General features: G+C 35.9%; 2 protein-coding genes across 2 annotated transcripts; both read left to right on the plus strand.

Moving 5' to 3' along the window:
* Positions 1-12,088: 12,088 nt before the first annotated feature.
* On the plus strand, positions 12,089-13,843 carry LOC127805778 (uncharacterized). The gene is made up of 2 exons (XM_052342547.1): positions 12,089-13,074; positions 13,706-13,843. The coding sequence occupies exon 1, from the start codon at positions 12,432-12,434 to the stop codon at positions 13,026-13,028; it is 597 nt and encodes a 198-aa protein (XP_052198507.1). The 5' UTR covers positions 12,089-12,431; the 3' UTR covers positions 13,029-13,074; positions 13,706-13,843.
* On the plus strand, positions 13,719-17,572 carry LOC127805593 (uncharacterized). Its single transcript, XM_052342345.1, has 3 exons — positions 13,719-15,139; positions 16,478-16,589; positions 16,980-17,572. The coding sequence occupies exons 1-3, from the start codon at positions 13,892-13,894 to the stop codon at positions 17,570-17,572; spliced, it is 1,953 nt and encodes a 650-aa protein (XP_052198305.1). The 5' UTR covers positions 13,719-13,891.
* Positions 17,573-18,133: the final 561 nt, after the last annotated feature.

The following is an 18,133-nucleotide window of genomic DNA, read 5'->3' on the forward strand; positions in this document are numbered from 1 at the left end:
ATAATTAAGTAAAGAAATTATACCACTCATTAATGATCATTTAGTGTAACAAAAAAATCATCGGAATTTTATTTTAATAATTTATATCATTTTTAGAAAAAAATACGATAATAAGAGGCCCAAAAAGTATTGCTTGCACACTTCTCGAGATTTTATTTGTTTAGAAATTTTACCTTATTTTTCGGTGGTGTTTGGACGACAGCAAATAAAAATTAACTTGTCGACTCCAACATTAAAGATATTTTTCGAAATGAATTTTATAAAATTTGGTCAAATATTTATCTAATTTTCTATGTATTAAAGATATATATATTTTTTTATGTGTGGAATGAAAAAAATGATTTTCATTTATTAAAATAAGAGTAAATAAAGGTGTAATGATAAATGAATCACAGGCTTCAAAATAATTCATTCCAAACAAGGCCTAAGATTTTGGTGTGGCAGTAATATGTTAGGATCGCCTATGTTAGTTAATTGAGGATCGCGCGCGCCACCGTCTGGAAAAACTTGAAAAGGTTGGATTGCATGGCTGGCGTCACTTAGTGGGACCCACTTGAGGCTCTGGCCGATGTACGCAAAATCCACGTATATATTTATATATATTATATTGCAACAGACTCTGCCGTTACATGCATCTCTCTCTCTCTCTCTCAAACTCAAAGTCCATTCATTCAAGTAATAGGCAAGTGTTCAGCGGCATCCATTTCCCTTTTATCTCCTCTCTCTCTCTCTCTCTCTCTCTCTCTCTCTCTCTCTGTGTTCTTATCAGAATTGCATTTTCTTGCAAGGTTAGATATGAGGAGGAGCACCTGCTATCAAGGTAATCTCTGAATTCTGAAGAATTTCTTTACAATTTGTGCGTGGTGCTGCGGATTTTGTCCTTTTGTTTTGCTCGGATATGTGTTCGGTGGATCTTATATCTGCACATTTGCAACTTTCTTTCTTTTTTGTTGTGCTTTTTGGTTTTTTGATGGAATTGAAGTTTAATTGACTTGAATTGTTGCCTTCTACTCAGAATTTATGAGTGGTTGTGTTGGATTTTGCCTGTGATTTCATCAGTCTCTGTGTTAGCAAGACTTGCTTGTTAAGTTTCCTAATTTTGCAAAAGGGAAAACCCCTGTTTGAGCATCACCGCTTAGACATCGTTTTCAAGGAATTCAGGTTTCGCAGTGGTTGTATAACAAATTTATTAGGTGTTTCATGTATTTGCGAATCGTATATCTGTGTGTGTATCGGTGTAAGTAAGTCCTGAATGCTTTTAGTGTTTGAATTCCCAAGATACATTTGTGAAAGCGTGCGATCAACTTCATTTAGAAGGTTTTGGTGGAATTCAAATTTGGTATAGACCTATGCAAAGCTTTTAATAGCGATTTAGTGTTCTATCGATGAATTTGTCCTTCTTTTGTGCATATACATGGCAATAGGCCTTAAATATTAAACGTTCTAATTGCATCATGTTACTTTTAGAAACAAATTTCACCATTCATGCAGACTCTATTTTGACGGAATTCAAATTTTCTTTTTGTTCTTTTTTGTAAAGGGAATTCAAAGTTTGTTCATTCTATTTATTGCCTTACACATAGCATTCGTTAAATGTTTTATCTGTCAGCGAATCATCCATCTATCTGCTTATTTTTTTATATGAATAAACAGTGATGTTGTTAATTGTTCTAATTGAGTGAAACTATTTGGGAAAACTCAGGCGCGTGGTCATGTGGTTATCGGTCTTTTGTCGATATGTCGAAACTTTTATCTATATGCGTGCATCTTTGTGGATGAACCTTAAATGTTAGCCCTATGTTTTAGAATGAGGATTTTTTTTTTTTTCTTTCATGGGAATTAAAATAAAAATAACATAACTTACATACACTATATTTTTCTTGGCTTAGACATTGTTTTCAAGGAATTCAGGTTTCGTAGTGGTTGTACAACAAATTTATTAGGTGTTTTATGTATTTGCAAACCGTCTATCTGTGTGTGTATCTGTGTAAGCGAGCATTGAATGCTTTCAGTGTCTGAATTTGCAAGATACATTTGTGAAAATGTGTCTTCATTTAGAGGTTTTGATGGAATTCAAACTTGGTATAGACTTACGGAATGCTTTTATAAGTGATTTAGTGGTCCATGGATGAATTCGTCATTTTATTTGTGCATATATATGGCAATAGGCCTTAAATATTAAATGTTCTAATTGCATGACATTACTTTTGGAAACAAATTTCACCATTCATATAGTCTCTATTTTGACGGAATTCAAATTTTCTACTTTTTTCTTTTTTTCTAAACGGAATTCAAAGTTTGTTCATTCTATTTATTGCCTTATAAATAACATTCATTGAATGTTTTATTTGCCATCTATCTACTTATTTTTTTATATGAATAAACATTGATGTTGTTAATTGTTCTAATTGAGTGAAACTATTTGGGAAAACTCGTGCGCGTGGTCATGTGGTTATCGGTCTTCTGTCGATATGTCGGAACTTTTATCTATATGCGTGCATCTCTGTGAATGAACCTTAAATGTTAGTCTTATGTTTTAGAATGAGGATTTTTTTTTCTTTTATGAGAATTAAAAGAAAAATAACATAACTTACATACACTATATTTTTCTTGGCTTAGACATTGTTTTCAAGGAATTCAGGTTTCGTAGTGGTTGTACAACAAATTTATTAGGTGTTTTATGTATTTGCAAACCGTCTATCTGTGTGTGTATCTGTGTAAACGAGCATTAAATGCTTTCAGTGTCTGAATTCGCAAGATACATTTGTGAAAATGTGTCTTCATTTAGAGGTTTTGATGCAATTCAAACTTGGTATAGACTTACAGAATGCTTTTATAAGTGATTTAGTGGTCCATGGATGAATTCGTCGTTTTATTTGTGCATATATATGGAAATAGGCCTTAAATATTAAATGTTCTAATTGCATGACATTACTTTCGGAAACAAATTTCACCATTCATATAGTCTCTATTTTGACGGAATTCAAATTTTCTACTTTTTTCTTTTTTTCTAAACGGAATTCAAAGTTTGTTCATTCTATTTATTGCCTTATAAATAACATTCATTGAATGTTTTATTTGTCATCTATCTGTTTATTTTTTTATATGAATAAACATTGATGTTGTTAATTGTTCTAATTGAGTGAAACTATTTGGGAAAACTCGTGCGCGTGGTCATGTGGTTATCCGTCTTCTGTCGATCTGTCAGACTTTTATCTATATGCGTGCATCTCTGTGAATGAACCTTAAATGTTAGCCCTATGTTTTAGAATGAGGATTTTTTTTTCTTTTATGGGAATTAAAAGAAAAATAACATAACTTACATACACTATATTTTTCTTGGCTTAGACATTGTTTTCAAGGAATTCAGGTTTCGTAGTGGTTGTACAACAAATTTATTAGGTGTTTTATGTATTTGCAAACCGTCTATCTGTGTGTGTATCTGTGTAAGCGAGCATTGAATGCTTTCAGTGTCTGAATTTGTAAGATACATTTGTGAAGATGTGTCTTCATTTAGAGGTTTTGATGCAATTCAAATTTGGTATAGACTTACGGAATGCTTTTCTAAGTGATTTAGTTTTCCATGGATGAAGTCATCGTTCTATTTGTGCATATATAGGGCAATAGGCCTTAATGTTAAATGTTCTAATTGCATGATATTACTTCTGGAGACAAATTTCACCAATCATATAGTCTCTATTTTGACGGAATTCAATTTTTCTTCTTTTTTCTAAACGGAATTCAAAGTTTGTTCATTCTATTTATTGCCTTATAAATAACATTCATTGAATGTTTTATCTGTCATCTATCTGCTTATTTTTTTATATGAATAAACATTGATATTTTTAGTTGTTCTAATTGAGTGAAACTATTTGGGAAAACTCGTGAGCGTGGTCATGTGGTTATCGGTCTTCTGTCAATATGTCGGAACTTTTATCTATATGCGTGCATCTCTGTGAATGAACCTTAAATGTTAGCCCTATGTTTTAGAATGAGGATTTTTTTTTTCTTTTATGGGAATTAAAAGAAAAATAACATAACTTACATACACTATATTTTTCTTGGCTTAGACATTGTTTTCAAGGAATTCAGGTTTCGTAGTGGTTGTACAACAAATTTATTAGGTGTTTTATGTATTTGCAAACCGTCTATCTGTGTGTGTATCTGTGTAAGCGAGCATTGAATGCTTTCAGTGTCTGAATTTGTAAGATACATTTGTGAAGATGTGTCTTCATTTAGAGGTTTTGATGCAATTCAAATTTGGTATTGACTTACGGAATGCTTTTCTAAGTGATTTAGTTTTCCATGGATGAAGTCGTCGTTCTATTTGTGTATATATAGGGCAATAGGCCTTAATGTTAAATGTTCTAATTGCATGATATTACTTCTGGAGACAAATTTCACCAATCATATAGTCTCTATTTTGACGGAATTCAATTTTTCTTCTTTTTTCTAAACGGAATTCAAAGTTTGTTCATTCTATTTATTGCCTTATAAATAACATTCATTGAATGTTTTATCTGTCATCTATTTGCTTATTTTTTTATATGAATAAACATTGATATTTTTGGTTGTTCTAATTGAGTGAAACTATTTGGGAAAACTCGTGAGCGTGGTCATGTGGTTATCGGTCTTCTGTCGATATGTCGGAACTTTTATCTATATGCGTGCATCTCTGTGAATGAACCTTAAATGTTAGCCTTATGTTTTAGAATGAGGATTTTTTTTTTCTTTTATGGGAATTAAAAGAAAAGTAACATAACTTACATACACTATATTTTTCTTGGCTTAGACATTGTTTTCAAGGAATTCAGGTTTCGTAGTGGTTGTACAACAAATTTATTAGGTGTTTTATGTATTTGCAAATCGTCTATCTGCGTGTGTATTGGTGTAAGCAAGCCTTGAATGCTTTCAGTGTTTGAATTCACAAGATAAATTTGTGAAAACGTGTCTTCATTCAGAGTTTTTGATGCAATTCACATTTGGTATAGACTTACGCAAAGCTTTTATAAGCGATTTAGTGTTCTATGGATGAATTCGTCCTTCTATTTGTGCATATATGTGGTAATAGGCCTTAAATATTAATTGTTCTAATTGCATTATATTACTTTTGGAAACAAATTTCACCATCCATGTAGACTCTGTTTTGATAGAATTCAATTTTGTTTTTCCTAAATGGAATTCAAGTTTTGTTGATTCTAATTATTGCCTTACACATAGCATTCATTGAATGTTTTTCCTATAAGTGAATCATCTGTCTTATCAGCTTATTCATAGTGGTGATATTTCCATCACTGCCTTTCTTCAATCCCTATACCCAGGGGTGGATCCAGCGTGTGGGCAGGGGGGGCGGCTGCCCCCCTGCCCAAGCAAAATTTTCACTGTACATCACTGTACAGCGTATTAATCTTTCCCCCCCCTGCCCCCACCCCCAACCATTTTTGCCCCCCCTGCTTACATTTGCTGGCTCCGCCCCTGCCTATACCATTGCCTTTATCTGCTTTTAATCTTCTAATACAATGCATACTAAGATCCTGTTTAAGAGGAACCAAAAATAGATTTTTGCCGAAGTTTAGTTAATGAATTATGTTTGCAATTCCTTTACAAACTAAAAGAATAACCATTAAGTTAAAGTCACAGGCTTGCAGTCATTACTCAAATGTGAAATTGCCTCCTTTTGTGGCTATGCATTATTTTATGGTGCTTTATTTTCTCTGGGTTTCTGTTTCATTTTCTCATTGATATTAACAAAATTCTTTATCTCAATTTGTATTTCCTGTATTTTTCCATTAGAAATCTGTAAAATTGACAATGGATTGACTGATGGGACAAACTTGCTTTTGTTGTTGTTATGGTCTTCTATAAGTCGAAGTAATCTTATATAGTGGCTCTTTTCTGCAAATAAGAGGCTTGGATTAGGTATAAATCTATCTGTTAGTATAATTATTGATTGAGAACAGCTTCATTGCATTTTTTCTCTTAACATCTTTCTGATAAAATATTGATTAGGAAAATGCTAATATCATGTGTTTCTAGTAGTATATGCTTAGTATTGCAATGTTACAAGGGTAGTTATAGAAATCCGTATTAATCAGTTTTCTTTCTTCCTTTTTCTTCTTCTCTTTTATTTTTTTAATTTTCTATTATCAAATATTCTTTGTGTGATTTTGGATATTAATTTAATTTAATCTGTTTTGCAGGTTCTGAAAGATGATATCAGTTCCTGGATTCTACAGTAATTGACTGGTAGTGGTTGCCATCTTTTATTTTCAAGCTCTAATTTTTGCATTGTTTTCTTCCCAGTGTAATTTCCATCAGTGTTATGTGAGAGTTTGAACCACAGAATGTTTCTCATTAACCATTAGTACTAAGCCAAGTAGCAGTATTGGTTGTGAATCTTGTGATAGTTAGTATCGGTTTCGTTTTATATAAGTACACCAGCTTGTGGTTTTGCTTCTACTACAAGAAGATTTTGTTGAAATTTTTACATATATCAATTAGAGTAAAAGACCCTGCTGTCAGGTCTATGCTTGGTAATTAATGTGTTAGGCCCCCGGTTTTGCATACTTACTATAGGCGTCACAAGCATCCGAAGGGAGTTGAGGGTACAGCTGGAGGAAGCACCAATCAGCAGGTGCGCTAAGGGGTAGGATGGATATTTGGCTGGTTTGTGTAACAAACCAGCAGACACACCTGCATAACCAAATACGCCTGCATAACCAAATACGGTTATGCAGGAGAGAGAAGGGAATAACAGCTTATAAAAGGGGTAGGAAGAGAGTGAGAAAGGTGTGAAGAATTTGGAGTGATTGTAGGAGAGTTCTGGGCCTCTCGAACGCCCAGTTGCTGCTGTTCTTATTTTAATTTTCTTGTAATTCCAATTCTGAAATACAATTCAATCCATTTCATCCATTGGAGATCCTTCCTATCGGTTGGATCACATCATAATGTCAACTGCAAGTGGTGTAAAAGATAATCATTGACTTGAGTAGCTAGTGTCCTAGTAATATTTGTGCAATTATGATTTACTCCATACCTCAGTAATTTTATATCAGTTAGTGTGTGGGGACATTTTCAGTCAAAAATCTTTTGAAGATCTTTGTATCACTTCCTCATCTAACTTAGGAGCTAAAGTTCCTAGGAGAGATTCTCAGAATTTGTCCTCTTATCACGTTTGCTTCATCTTTGCTAGGACAGCGTTGTTCCACTTCTTAGTGGAGAGAGGGCTAAATAGCTAATGCCTCGTAGCCTAGTCACCATTTGACTAATTGAATTAAGTCCTTAGACGCTCTTCCTATTGTGCTTTCTCATTTTGGTACCAAGTCACCCTAGTCAATCTGTTTCATTTTGTCCCAAATAGGTTATACTTAATCTCACTTTTTTGTCCTTGTTTACATTTAACCATGTTCTTCGGTCACGTTGATATATGGAGTATTGTCTAAAATGCAAGTATTATGCAGGCACTCATTTAGGACAACATGGAAGTATTATGTAGGTACTCATTTTATCAAATATAAATGATAGATTCTTTTTAATGCAGGCTGGAGCAGGAAGATAAGAAGTTGGGAAAGAAAAAGCTCACTAAGCTTCAAAAGCAAAGAGAAGTTTTACAAAACTGGCCAAGTGTTGCTGCCTTGTGTGTACAGAGTGCTCCATTCTGCTTAGATGATTACACCAGTTCTATGACTTGAAGGCAAGATTTACTTCTTATTAACACTATTATTGGATACATATATATGTGTGTGTGTGTGTGTGTTTGTACCTATACGTATATTTGTCCTTTCTTCTGGGATGGATACTTGTTGCTACTTTGGTTTGCCACAAATTCTATTTTGAATACCTGGAGAAAACCAAATGATAACAATTAAGAGAAACTGACCCCAGGTTCTCTCCTGAAACTTCCTGTCGTTCCCATAATGTATCAAATGGGATAGAAATGACATTTTTTCTTATTTATGTTCCGTATCTCTAATACTAATTTCAGATTCTTGTCCTTTTCACCTGCTGTATGCTATGACCTACCTTGCTAAGAACCAGTAAAGTCACGGCTGTATTATTATTTAATTAATAAGCTTTTCAGAGGCTGATACCCACTTGTCTGTGCATGCATGAGAGTGGCCATAGACAAAAATTTGGTCCTGTAGTTTAGCCTTATTTTCTATATGTTTGTACTTGAAAGCTATACTTGACATTTGTGTAGCTTTTGGACTTTGTTCACTTCTTATAGAAGATGAGGAATGCATTCAAAATGATATGTTGACTGTCAATCATTAGAAACTTAAGACTCGGGCATGAAAAATTTTGGAAAGAAATTACTTTGTGCTTTAGATTTCCTCTATATTAGAACATCAGAACATCTGCTGGACTAGATTAAGTTGAATCATCACTATGGAACAACCATCTTTCCTAAAAATCAAGTGCGTCTTTGTACTATTATTGCTCTTTTGGAATAATGGAACTTCAAGTGCCTCTTTTCTTCATGGGTTTAACTTGAACTTGTATGGAAGCAATGCTTTAGAGCTGCTAGCAAATTGGCACGAACTATTCAAATGTATCTCCAGTGATTGCCTGTCCGAAGTGCTTTACCATATTTGACTACCTATTCCCCTTTTCTCTTTCCGTAATCTGAAAATTGGCTTTAACACACAATATTGTAGCTTGGACAGGATCTTATTGAGATGTATCTTGGGACTGGTTTTCAGTTTCATTGGATAGTAGAACCATGTTGATGAACAATTTAATATAACCAACAATAGTATTTTTTGATGTAAACTTTCAAGACACAGTATAAATTCATGGCTTGGTTAATAGCATTTAAGCATTCAAATCTTACATTTGCCTAACTGCTCACAGTTTAACAATGAAAAATAATGTATACCAGGCATTGCATTATTCCATCAGTCATTTCATGTGAGTAAAATGTCTTTCCATTCACCATGCTTGATCTTCTTTATCAATCATGGATTTACACCATCTACTAAATGCTAATATTTTCTTTCTTTTCCTGTTCTTTTTTTCTTTTATATTTTAATAAGTAAAATTATTGAGGGGAGTTGATGTAATAAACTGTCTATCCTATCCTTTGAGCGGCATTACTGTTAAAACCTCTCCCTTGAGAGACACAACACTGATCACACACAAAGGGAGAAATCATTTTAACACTTAGACATCTTTAGTTCAATTAAGATAGTATCTGAGTGTACTCGTCCTTTTACTGGTAGTTGCTTGGTGATTTATTCCTCATGTGTTTTGCAGTTGAACTTTCAGTTGTCTTTTTCCCCTTCTTTTTTGTTTTTGTTTATTAGTATTATTTTCAGTGTAATCATTTTATTATAAATGTCTTGTTTCTATTGTGATTTTTTTTTTTCAAAACTACTACTATTTATTAAAAAAAATGACAAAACTACGATTGCTCTGAAATTTATTTAACAAAATACTACTAGTTGTTTCACGTCAACATAAAATCGCTGGTTGAACCAATGCTTCTTTAGAAGAACCGTTGGTCCAATTAGCAGCCCTTTAGACAATAGTAAACCGCTGGTTTAACTAGCATTTCTTTTAAATAAACGTTGGTTGAACCAGCGGTTCTTTCAAAAAGACTAGCAAAAACTCGCTAGTTCAACCAACGGTTGTTACCTTGGAGTAGTAGTTTGGTAATTAATTTGGTTTGGATAGAAGTCTAATAATTTCATATAAATAGCAGTATTTTTGCTGTAATTAATTTTGCATATGCCAGAGGGTTTTATGCTCCTTAGAATTTTTATGAGAACATCACGGTTTCGTTGAGTTTCATACGCACAATTATTTTCTTCAAACAGTCAGTTTTCTGAAGTCATGGTTGGTGTCATTTCATTTCTGTCATTTTGGTAATTGATGGTCAAAGTAAAGAGGCTAAATTATAAAAAAATTGTGAAATTTTGTTCTCATGAATTTCTGCTAGATATGAACTAATCAGCTATTGAGAAAATGGTTATACTTCTTCATGTAGTAGTTAGTTCACTAGGAAACATTGAATGAAAGTGCTTCAAACAAATAAACACAGCTTTGAAGGCAAAGAAACTGTAATCATTTTTGCAACTACAAGTTTCCTTTAAATAATAAGGAATATTTTTCTTCAGATTTTTATTTACCATTCTAGAAATTCTTTAATCTTATGTTATTAATTTTGATACCTGAATGTGTCCTTCACGTATATGACATGTAAGCTTTTGAATTTGGGGGGTTATTTATGGCATTGAGTGGAGTTGTTTAACCTTTGACCAGACATGTTTTTGTTTTGATGAACAGAGGGACTATGGAAGAACATTTTAACTTTGTTTCCTTTTCCTTTCTGGGAAAGATAAGAGAAGATCACAGTGATATAAATAGTTTCTGGCTTGCTCCTGCGTTAACCTCAGTCAAATTTGTTTAAAACACAAGTAGTGATGAGTCTCTTGGTTGTCGTTAGCTTTCTGGAGGGTAGACGTCTAGCATAATAACGGATAACAATGCTTTAGGATAAAAAATAAGGAATCATTTGAGAGAAATGGTGAGAAATTATAATGGAGAAATATTAGTACTACTGTGCTTAGCTCTGAGAGTTTGGAAACTAGAAAGATTCGATAGCTGTGTGCTCTGTTTTGATGCTTTTTTCTCAACCTTCTCAGTAGTAAACTTGCCTGACGATGTTTCTCCTTAGTTTCTTCTATTACTAGCCCAAAAATGGAGGCCCTATGCTATTATTAGCCACATTTAATGGATTTTGAGGCATACTTGCATTTTCTAGTGTTTCTTCAGCATGATTTGTGTTCCTTTCAGCATTTCAGAGTGTTCCTTTGTTAAGTTTCCTTTAATTAGCATGCATATTGTTTCCCAGACATTAACTTTAAGGTTTACCTGATATATTTTTCCGAGTCCAGTCCCATCCTCCTAATTGTCCATCAGAGGCCAGCTTGATCCTCCTACCAAGTATCCTCCAAAAATATATATATATAGAAACACACTACCCCACTGATTTTGCATACAATCTATAAAGAGGATAAATACATACCAAGATAGTAAAACTTAAATGGAGTTCTCATCTTATCAATGTTGGTATGTACTTGATTATTAGATGTGGTGGTGATCACTTCTTTCCCCCTGTCAGATGCCAGTGCATACGATATCAATTATTTGTTTCCTTCCCATGAGAAAGAAGGTTCTAGTGCCCCTTTTCTCATTTCCTCTTTCTGGAGAAATTATTTGCCCATTTACTGTCTTATGCAAGGAAAGTGAGATAGCTCTGCTTAACTTCTTTCTATCATTATGTATCCAGTTTTTTTTTTTTTTTCCGGCATGTTTCCAGCAATTTTAGCTGTCATGATCAGTATTATATCTCTAATTGATTGGCCTTCCGCTTATGCACGACAATAAATATGCCTTAGTTAAAATGTTCTTGATTTTATTCGACTGAATACGTATCATCTATAGTATTTGCTCGTCTAAAGTTTTGTAAGAGGTTGATGTGAAGCAGGAACTCGAAAGAAAAGATGATAGTAGTGCGATTGTCAATTAAGATAGTGTACATTAGTATATGGTTCAGCTGTTTATTCAAGGATCACCTTATTGAGTAAGAAAAGGTAAGTGATGGCTTATTATTCTAAATCATGTATCATCCATTGTTGTTACACAATATATAGTATAGATGTTTTATTTTGTTTCTTGTTACGTATCGAATCATCTCGTGTAATTTAATTTATTTTTTTAATGACGATAAAAAAATTTCACTAATAGAATCTCTACTGTTGACTTGGATTTTGATTTTCAAATGCATTTCCTAGTTCCTTATGAAAAATAAAAATTAAAGAGAAAAAATAATTTATAATTTTAGTAATTTATCAGTGTTTTTGATATAAGAATAATCCTTTCTACAGTTTCCGGATTCAGTGTAGTAACTGACGCCGCAGTTTTATCAGAATTTTATGAATGACCCTACGTAACGGACTACCGCTTCCCGCCTCGAAGTTTCCCGAAATACCCTTCCATCTTTCCATTTTCTGCCGCCAGCTTGGGGGCATAACCGTCCTTTCACCCAACAACCGCTCAGAATCTAAAATACCGGTTCCATCTCTCAGTCTTCATCTCAGGCTGAAACCTCCGTTTCTCGGAGCCCCATCGGACAATTCTCCGTAGCCTTTCGAATTTTGGTTCGGTTTGGCCAAGAAAGTGAGATTTTAGCTCCCAATTCTCTCTATCTCTCTGTGTCGGGGGTACTGTTTAGCGTCCGTAGCTGTTGGTGTGTCCATGGCTTCTTTAGAGAAGAGAGGAAATTGGAGGGTTCGGTGGCTGATTCTTCGAAGATTCTGTGAATTTTTATCTCAGTTTTGGAGCCTTCCTTGTTTGGAGGCTCAATCTGATTCGGGTTGGGTAGTGAATTGGGCCGGGTTGGGAAAGTGGCAATTCCTTCGGCGGAGATGAGGAGGACGACGAGGGTTGTGGGGGCGAGGGTTTTGAAGTCCGGTCGGCGGCTTTTGGGGAGCAAGAACTCGAATGGAGAGGAGTGGGGTGAGCTTTCTGACAATTCTGGTGGCAGTGGGGGCGAAGACGAAGACGATGACGATCTAACTCATTGCAAGCTAAGTGGGTGGCGACCTGCTCTTGCTGTGAAGCCAGAGGTGGAAGAAGCCGACATTGGTGATGAGTTGCCGAAGCCCAAATCGGTCGGAAGTGTCCGTGATGATGACACTGGTGTAGATAGGATGTGGGGTTCGTTTTACCGCAGGAAAAGGAAGAGGATGGACTCAAAAGGTTTTGATTTTGAAGGTGGCTCCGGGGAGAAGATGGCTTTGGTAGATAAGAGGTTAGGGAAAAATTTTGATCGGAGGAAGAAGAAGGACAGTACTGGGCAGCAGGCTTCTGTCACAACTCACGAGTCAAGTGCTTGCTGCTGTTATCGAATTGCCGTCTCATGGTTACACGAGTTGGTTTTCTTGCATTCTGAGTTTAGTTTTTGGATACGTGAGGAAGGCCAAACTGAGGTTGCTTCATCTTTCTGGGTTTCTGCTATCTGAACCTCTTGTTTGTGTTTTCTCATCCCATGGTATTAGTTTTTTGCCGGTATGTAGTTAGATTTTGTTCTATAATTACATTGTTTTAATATAATCACTTTTATATAACTATTTTATTTTTATATAGTTACATTTTGTAGATAAAGGGCTGCAGTAGGAAGGGCATCTGTAAAATTTTGCCACATTGTTCTTTTCCATGTATTTGTATAGTCAAATGTGATTTATAGAAGTCAATTGACATTATAAATGTAGTGTTACCGACCCTAACATGATTGAGATAAGGTGTAGTTGAGTAATATTTGAAGTTTTAAGGCATTTTTATTCTGATTGGCATGTAAATGTCGAAATTCTGTCATCTTTCCCTTGACATTTCTTAGTGGTGCATCAAAAAATGCCTGGAATTAGATTATTAGTTTCAATAAATTTCTTTTTTGGCTCTTCACTGACAAATCCATTCTAAGGGATGTGATCTGGAGACTAACCATTCAATTTTTATCATATAATGTGCCAAATGAACAAGGAAGAAGAAATCTCATTGTTTGACTCTTTCTTAGTAGCTTTTGGTTAAGGCTTCTTCTCAAAAGATGAAAATTGTATCCAATTTAAAATGGAGCTCTTTTACATTTTTTGATTCTTCCATTTATATTTTCCTTTCCTTCCCCTCCTTTGTTTGCTTTCAGGATTCTTCTTACATCAAAAGCTCTGGAATTTGCACAATTTTTGAAGCCAAGTGTTTCATACCATTGTTTGCTGTGGATTTTTGTGCAGTTCCGGGCTGCTTTCTGCATTTGCATTTCACCCTGCTTCTTAGATCTGCACGCTTGCCTTGCATTCTTGTAACACATCCAGACCTGGTGCATGTTAGAATGACTGAACTAGTGGTACTCCAAGACACCTCCCCGGAGAGAGATTATCCTGCTGTTCCTTCTGTAATATCTGGAAATGATAATCATCCTCCTGTTGATTCTGTAACATCTGGAAATGATAATTATCCTGCTGTTGATTCTGTAACATCTGGAAATGATAATTATCCAGCTGTTGATTCTGTAACATCTGGAAATGATAATTCTGCAAAAAGGAGTGCTGTGCACTGCAGAGGAGCTACTACGTTAGGTGTTAAAACTGTGCAATTTAGGCTTGCTGCTAAGACGTGCAGTATCCAAAAAAAGAGTTTACTGCGTTCCGGGAGAAAGAAGAATACTTCAGTTTCCCGTGGTCGTAAATCTAGTGTTGCGTTGGTTTCTAAGTTCTATAGTCCTAAACATGATAGCAATTTGTTGGATCCTATGGCTTATGATAGTGGACCTAAATCTCGTAGGAAGAGTTCCAAACCAAGCATCAAGGAACTAAGATCTTCCTTGGATAAAGATATTGGTTCACTGTGCTGCTCTGGGAATATTTTGGTTATTGAACGGTACAAAGGTCACAGGGTAGAAGGTGCTATTGTTCAGCTGGAAGGTTCTGCTTCAGAACGGTGGTCACTTTCAATTAAGAAAGATGGAATAACACAATATAGCCTTACTCCAGGAAAAGCTATGAGACCCTGTGGTTATAATCATTTCACTCATGACATAATATGGACAGAAGATGCTCGCAAATGGAAACTAGAGTTCTTGGATAGGCGAGAGTGGCTGATCTTTAGGGAATTATACAGAGAATGTTATGATCGTAACAAGCTGGTCCCTATCGCTGATATTGTCCATATTCCTGGGGTCTATGAAGTATCAGATTATGCTGACACTGAGAGCAACAGCATCCCTTTCAGGCGACCAAATTCATACATCAGTATGGAAGAAGATGAGTTGTCTAGAGCTTTGGCAAAGCAGCGAGCAAACTATGAAATGGACTCTGAGGATGAGGAGTGGCTCAGAAAGTTCAATGATGAGTCTTTGGTTGTGAATGAGTACTGGGAGCATGTCTCAGATCAACATTTTGAGGTAATAATCGATGCTTTAGAGAAAGCCTCATATCTTAGACCAGAAGATTTCTCTGATGAGCGAGCAGCAGCCAATCTTTGTTTGGATCTAGAGCGAAAGGAGGTAGTTGAAGCTATCCATGGTTATTGGATGCAGAAAAGGAAGAAGAAAGGCACTGCACTTGTCAAGGTTTTCCAGGTAAATCAGCATTCTTCTAGATATGGCCTTTTGAATTGGAAATACACACACACATATATATAATGTGGTTTTCTATTATATTTACCATTTATAGCATCGCCTTACAAATTGTGTTCTTTATGATTTCCCCTATTTATGTACCACTACAAATCATTACGCATCTAAAATGTGCTTTTATTGATTTGAGATAAAGAATTCCCTTATATGTCTCTCTTCTCTTTTTACAGCATTCCTTTTATTTCCACGTATGTTCCAAATGGCACCCATGGGTGCCTTGACATTTGAAATGATTTCTCCAATCCCCAAACCCCTACCACCCCCAAGAAAAACCACTCACATGCACACACCCTCAACCCTCTCTAGAACTATGCTAATGCTAATATGTTTACCTTTTTCAAATTTATCTTCTTTCCTTTTTGGTTAAAATCTGGATAATTTTCTTCTTTCCGTATCTTGTTTGTTTAGAGAACTCCCAATCAAGTTATCCGCAGTTTTTGACAGCAGCAGTTTTTGAGGATGATGAACACAGGAGTTTGAGCCAGCATGTGATGTCATTTCGTAGTGTGCACTTTTTTTTGCTTTCAATTGCATGTGCTTCCTCTCTCTCTTGAAAAGGTTTATATTATATTTGCTTTCGTTTTGCATAAACTGGAAAATGGGGAGCTTTTGAAATGACTTCTTGGGAAGGCATGCTGTATTTCTTTAAAGAGTGCTTAGACTTAATATTTGGTTTCACTATGTTTTGTGGTTCTTGCTGTTCAAGGTACCCCACAAGGTGTGAAAAGTTTGTTGTTCCTGTAGAATATCTTATCCTCATCTCTTCTGGGCAGTGGGTTATGCTATCACATTATGAGACCATAACTTGGTTGAATATTCTGAACTAGATTGCACTCTGTCATCTGATATGCTAGCTTTTTCTTTTTTCCAATTTTTTTTGGTTTCTTTTCCTGAACTGAAGCGTTGAAAATGGAGAATCGTTATTAATGGCGCATTAGTATCTTACACTGCACCTCAATAAACATGTAGTCTTGAATTACCTAATAAGAGGAGTTTCACCATTGTAAATTTTGTCTCTTTTTTCTTGGGTGTTTTGCATTTTCTGTACCCTGACCCAGCTTTGCAAAAGCTTCCAGATAAAACAACCAGAAGTAGCATCATCTCTTCGAGAGAGTTAAAAAGGGAGTGCATTGGAAGTTTTTATTGCTGAAACTTGATTATGTGATCATGAACCTTATTCTTCCTCATTTTTATTCTGTTTTTTTCTCGTTGTCATTGTGTGCTTGTACTGGTCTGTTGTCTCTGTTGGATGATCTGGATTGACGATATATCTTTTAACAGCTTTATCGGGCCCAGGAAGATGAAGTTCTACCAAGGTCCATTTCACTTAAGAGGTCAATTAATCGACAAGAAAGACGTGGTGGAAGAAGAAGGGGCCGAACTGCCATCAAAGGTTCGTTTTTCAGCACTCGGTAGATTGCTTGGTGCCTTATGGATTGTTCATTATGCGTGCATGATTTGTAAAATAGAAGAGGATGAAAACTAGGCAATTACTGCATTAACTATATATATCTATATTATTCCAGGCTTGTGAAGTCGTAATATGGATATAATAGACATGCATTTTGGTGGTTGTAATACTTTGTTTTTTATTCTTTTGCGCTTGTACTTGGGTGATGCTCTTAGTTTGGTGTATGTGTATTGGTTGTTGTTGATTGGAGTGAGTTTGCAAAAACATACACAGCTTGATGATGATGTCTTTCGGGAGTGGAATATAATTGGTTGATGGGAAGATTGATTCTGTACCGCTTCTGCTAAAGATCTTTTTTTGGTAATTTGACAGCAGGGAAGAAGGCTTCGGAAGGACAGAACTCGTCGTTGCTTGAAGTGCAAGAGGCCAAAGCTGCCGCTACGCCATCCGCGCGTTCAGGAGTGAAGAAGCGTCGCAAAATGATGCTTTTGTCAGACATCTTGGCCTCCCCAATGATGGCAGCAAAAGAACCTGCAGCAACGGCAGTAGAGGGGAATGTAAATGTTTTGGAAGAAGAAGATTCATTGATCGAAGTCCAAGTCCAATTCCAATTCCAAGAAGCTGAAGGTGCGGCCAGTGAATCTGTGGGTTTAGTGGTTGATGAACGTCCGAAAAAGCAGCAGTTTATGGGGACACCGAAGAAGCCACCAAAGGCCGCAAAGCGCCGAAAGGCTGCAGCAGAGAGCACATTGACTAGACGTACAGCACAGGCGGAAAATCTGGAAGCTATGGGACCTTCGAAGTTGGAGAATATACTCGACAAAGCATTTGCTGCAGCTGGTCGATCTGCTGCTGCAGCACGTTGTAAGCGTCGGCATGCACAGGCGAGACTGCAGCATGCAGACTTGGCAACCTACAAAGCTACAATGGCACTCAGAAATGCCCAAGGGTTTGGAGTCAGATGATGACTCGTCGTTGTCGTAGTCTGTTGTTAGGCTGGCTGGGTAAGGGTGCAGGAGTAGCTGTTTGTTGCAAACTCAAGCGGGCAAGGTTGAGGAGGTAGTGGTACAGGAGGAGGAGGACGACGAGGACGAGGGGAAGGCTGCTAGGTTTTGAGCAAACTAGTAACTAATATATGATAATGGTTTGCATATAATATTTAAAAGGAGAGTGGGATGGATATATACATTTTATACCTGCGCGCTTTATAATTTGAGAACCTCAAACCAAATCTGCACCATCGGGTTTTAATTGGTTTCTTTCTTTCTTAGCTGGAATAATGTTGGTGTTGTTCGTTCATGCATACATGCATACATACATACATACATATTCATAGTCATGTCTCTAAATTCTCTGCTCTGCAGGTCAAAGACAGCAAAAAAACATGGGATCAGCACTCAGCAGATAGCATTAATTCACTCTTTGTGTGGTATAATTAACAGGGCTTTATGGCCTTCGGCAAACTGATTAGGGACCTCACCTTCTGTCTTCCTGCCTTCCCGCTTATTTTAACTTTCAATCTTCAT

This window comes from Diospyros lotus, chromosome 7 (genome assembly GCF_014633365.1).
Source record: "Diospyros lotus cultivar Yz01 chromosome 7, ASM1463336v1, whole genome shotgun sequence".
NCBI classification, from domain to species: Eukaryota; Viridiplantae; Streptophyta; class Magnoliopsida; order Ericales; family Ebenaceae; genus Diospyros; species Diospyros lotus.

Coding starts and splice junctions, on each gene's coding strand:
- LOC127805778 (XM_052342547.1), top strand. CDS start 12,432: ATGAGGAGGACGACGAGGGTTGTGGGGGCGAGGGTTTTGAAGTCCGGT.
- LOC127805593 (XM_052342345.1), top strand. CDS start 13,892: ATGACTGAACTAGTGGTACTCCAAGACACCTCCCCGGAGAGAGATTAT. Junction 15,140..16,477: donor CACTTGTCAAGGTTTTCCAG/GTAAATCAGCAT, acceptor ATCTTTTAACAG/CTTTATCGGGCCCAGGAAGA. Junction 16,590..16,979: donor GGGCCGAACTGCCATCAAAG/GTTCGTTTTTCA, acceptor GTAATTTGACAG/CAGGGAAGAAGGCTTCGGAA.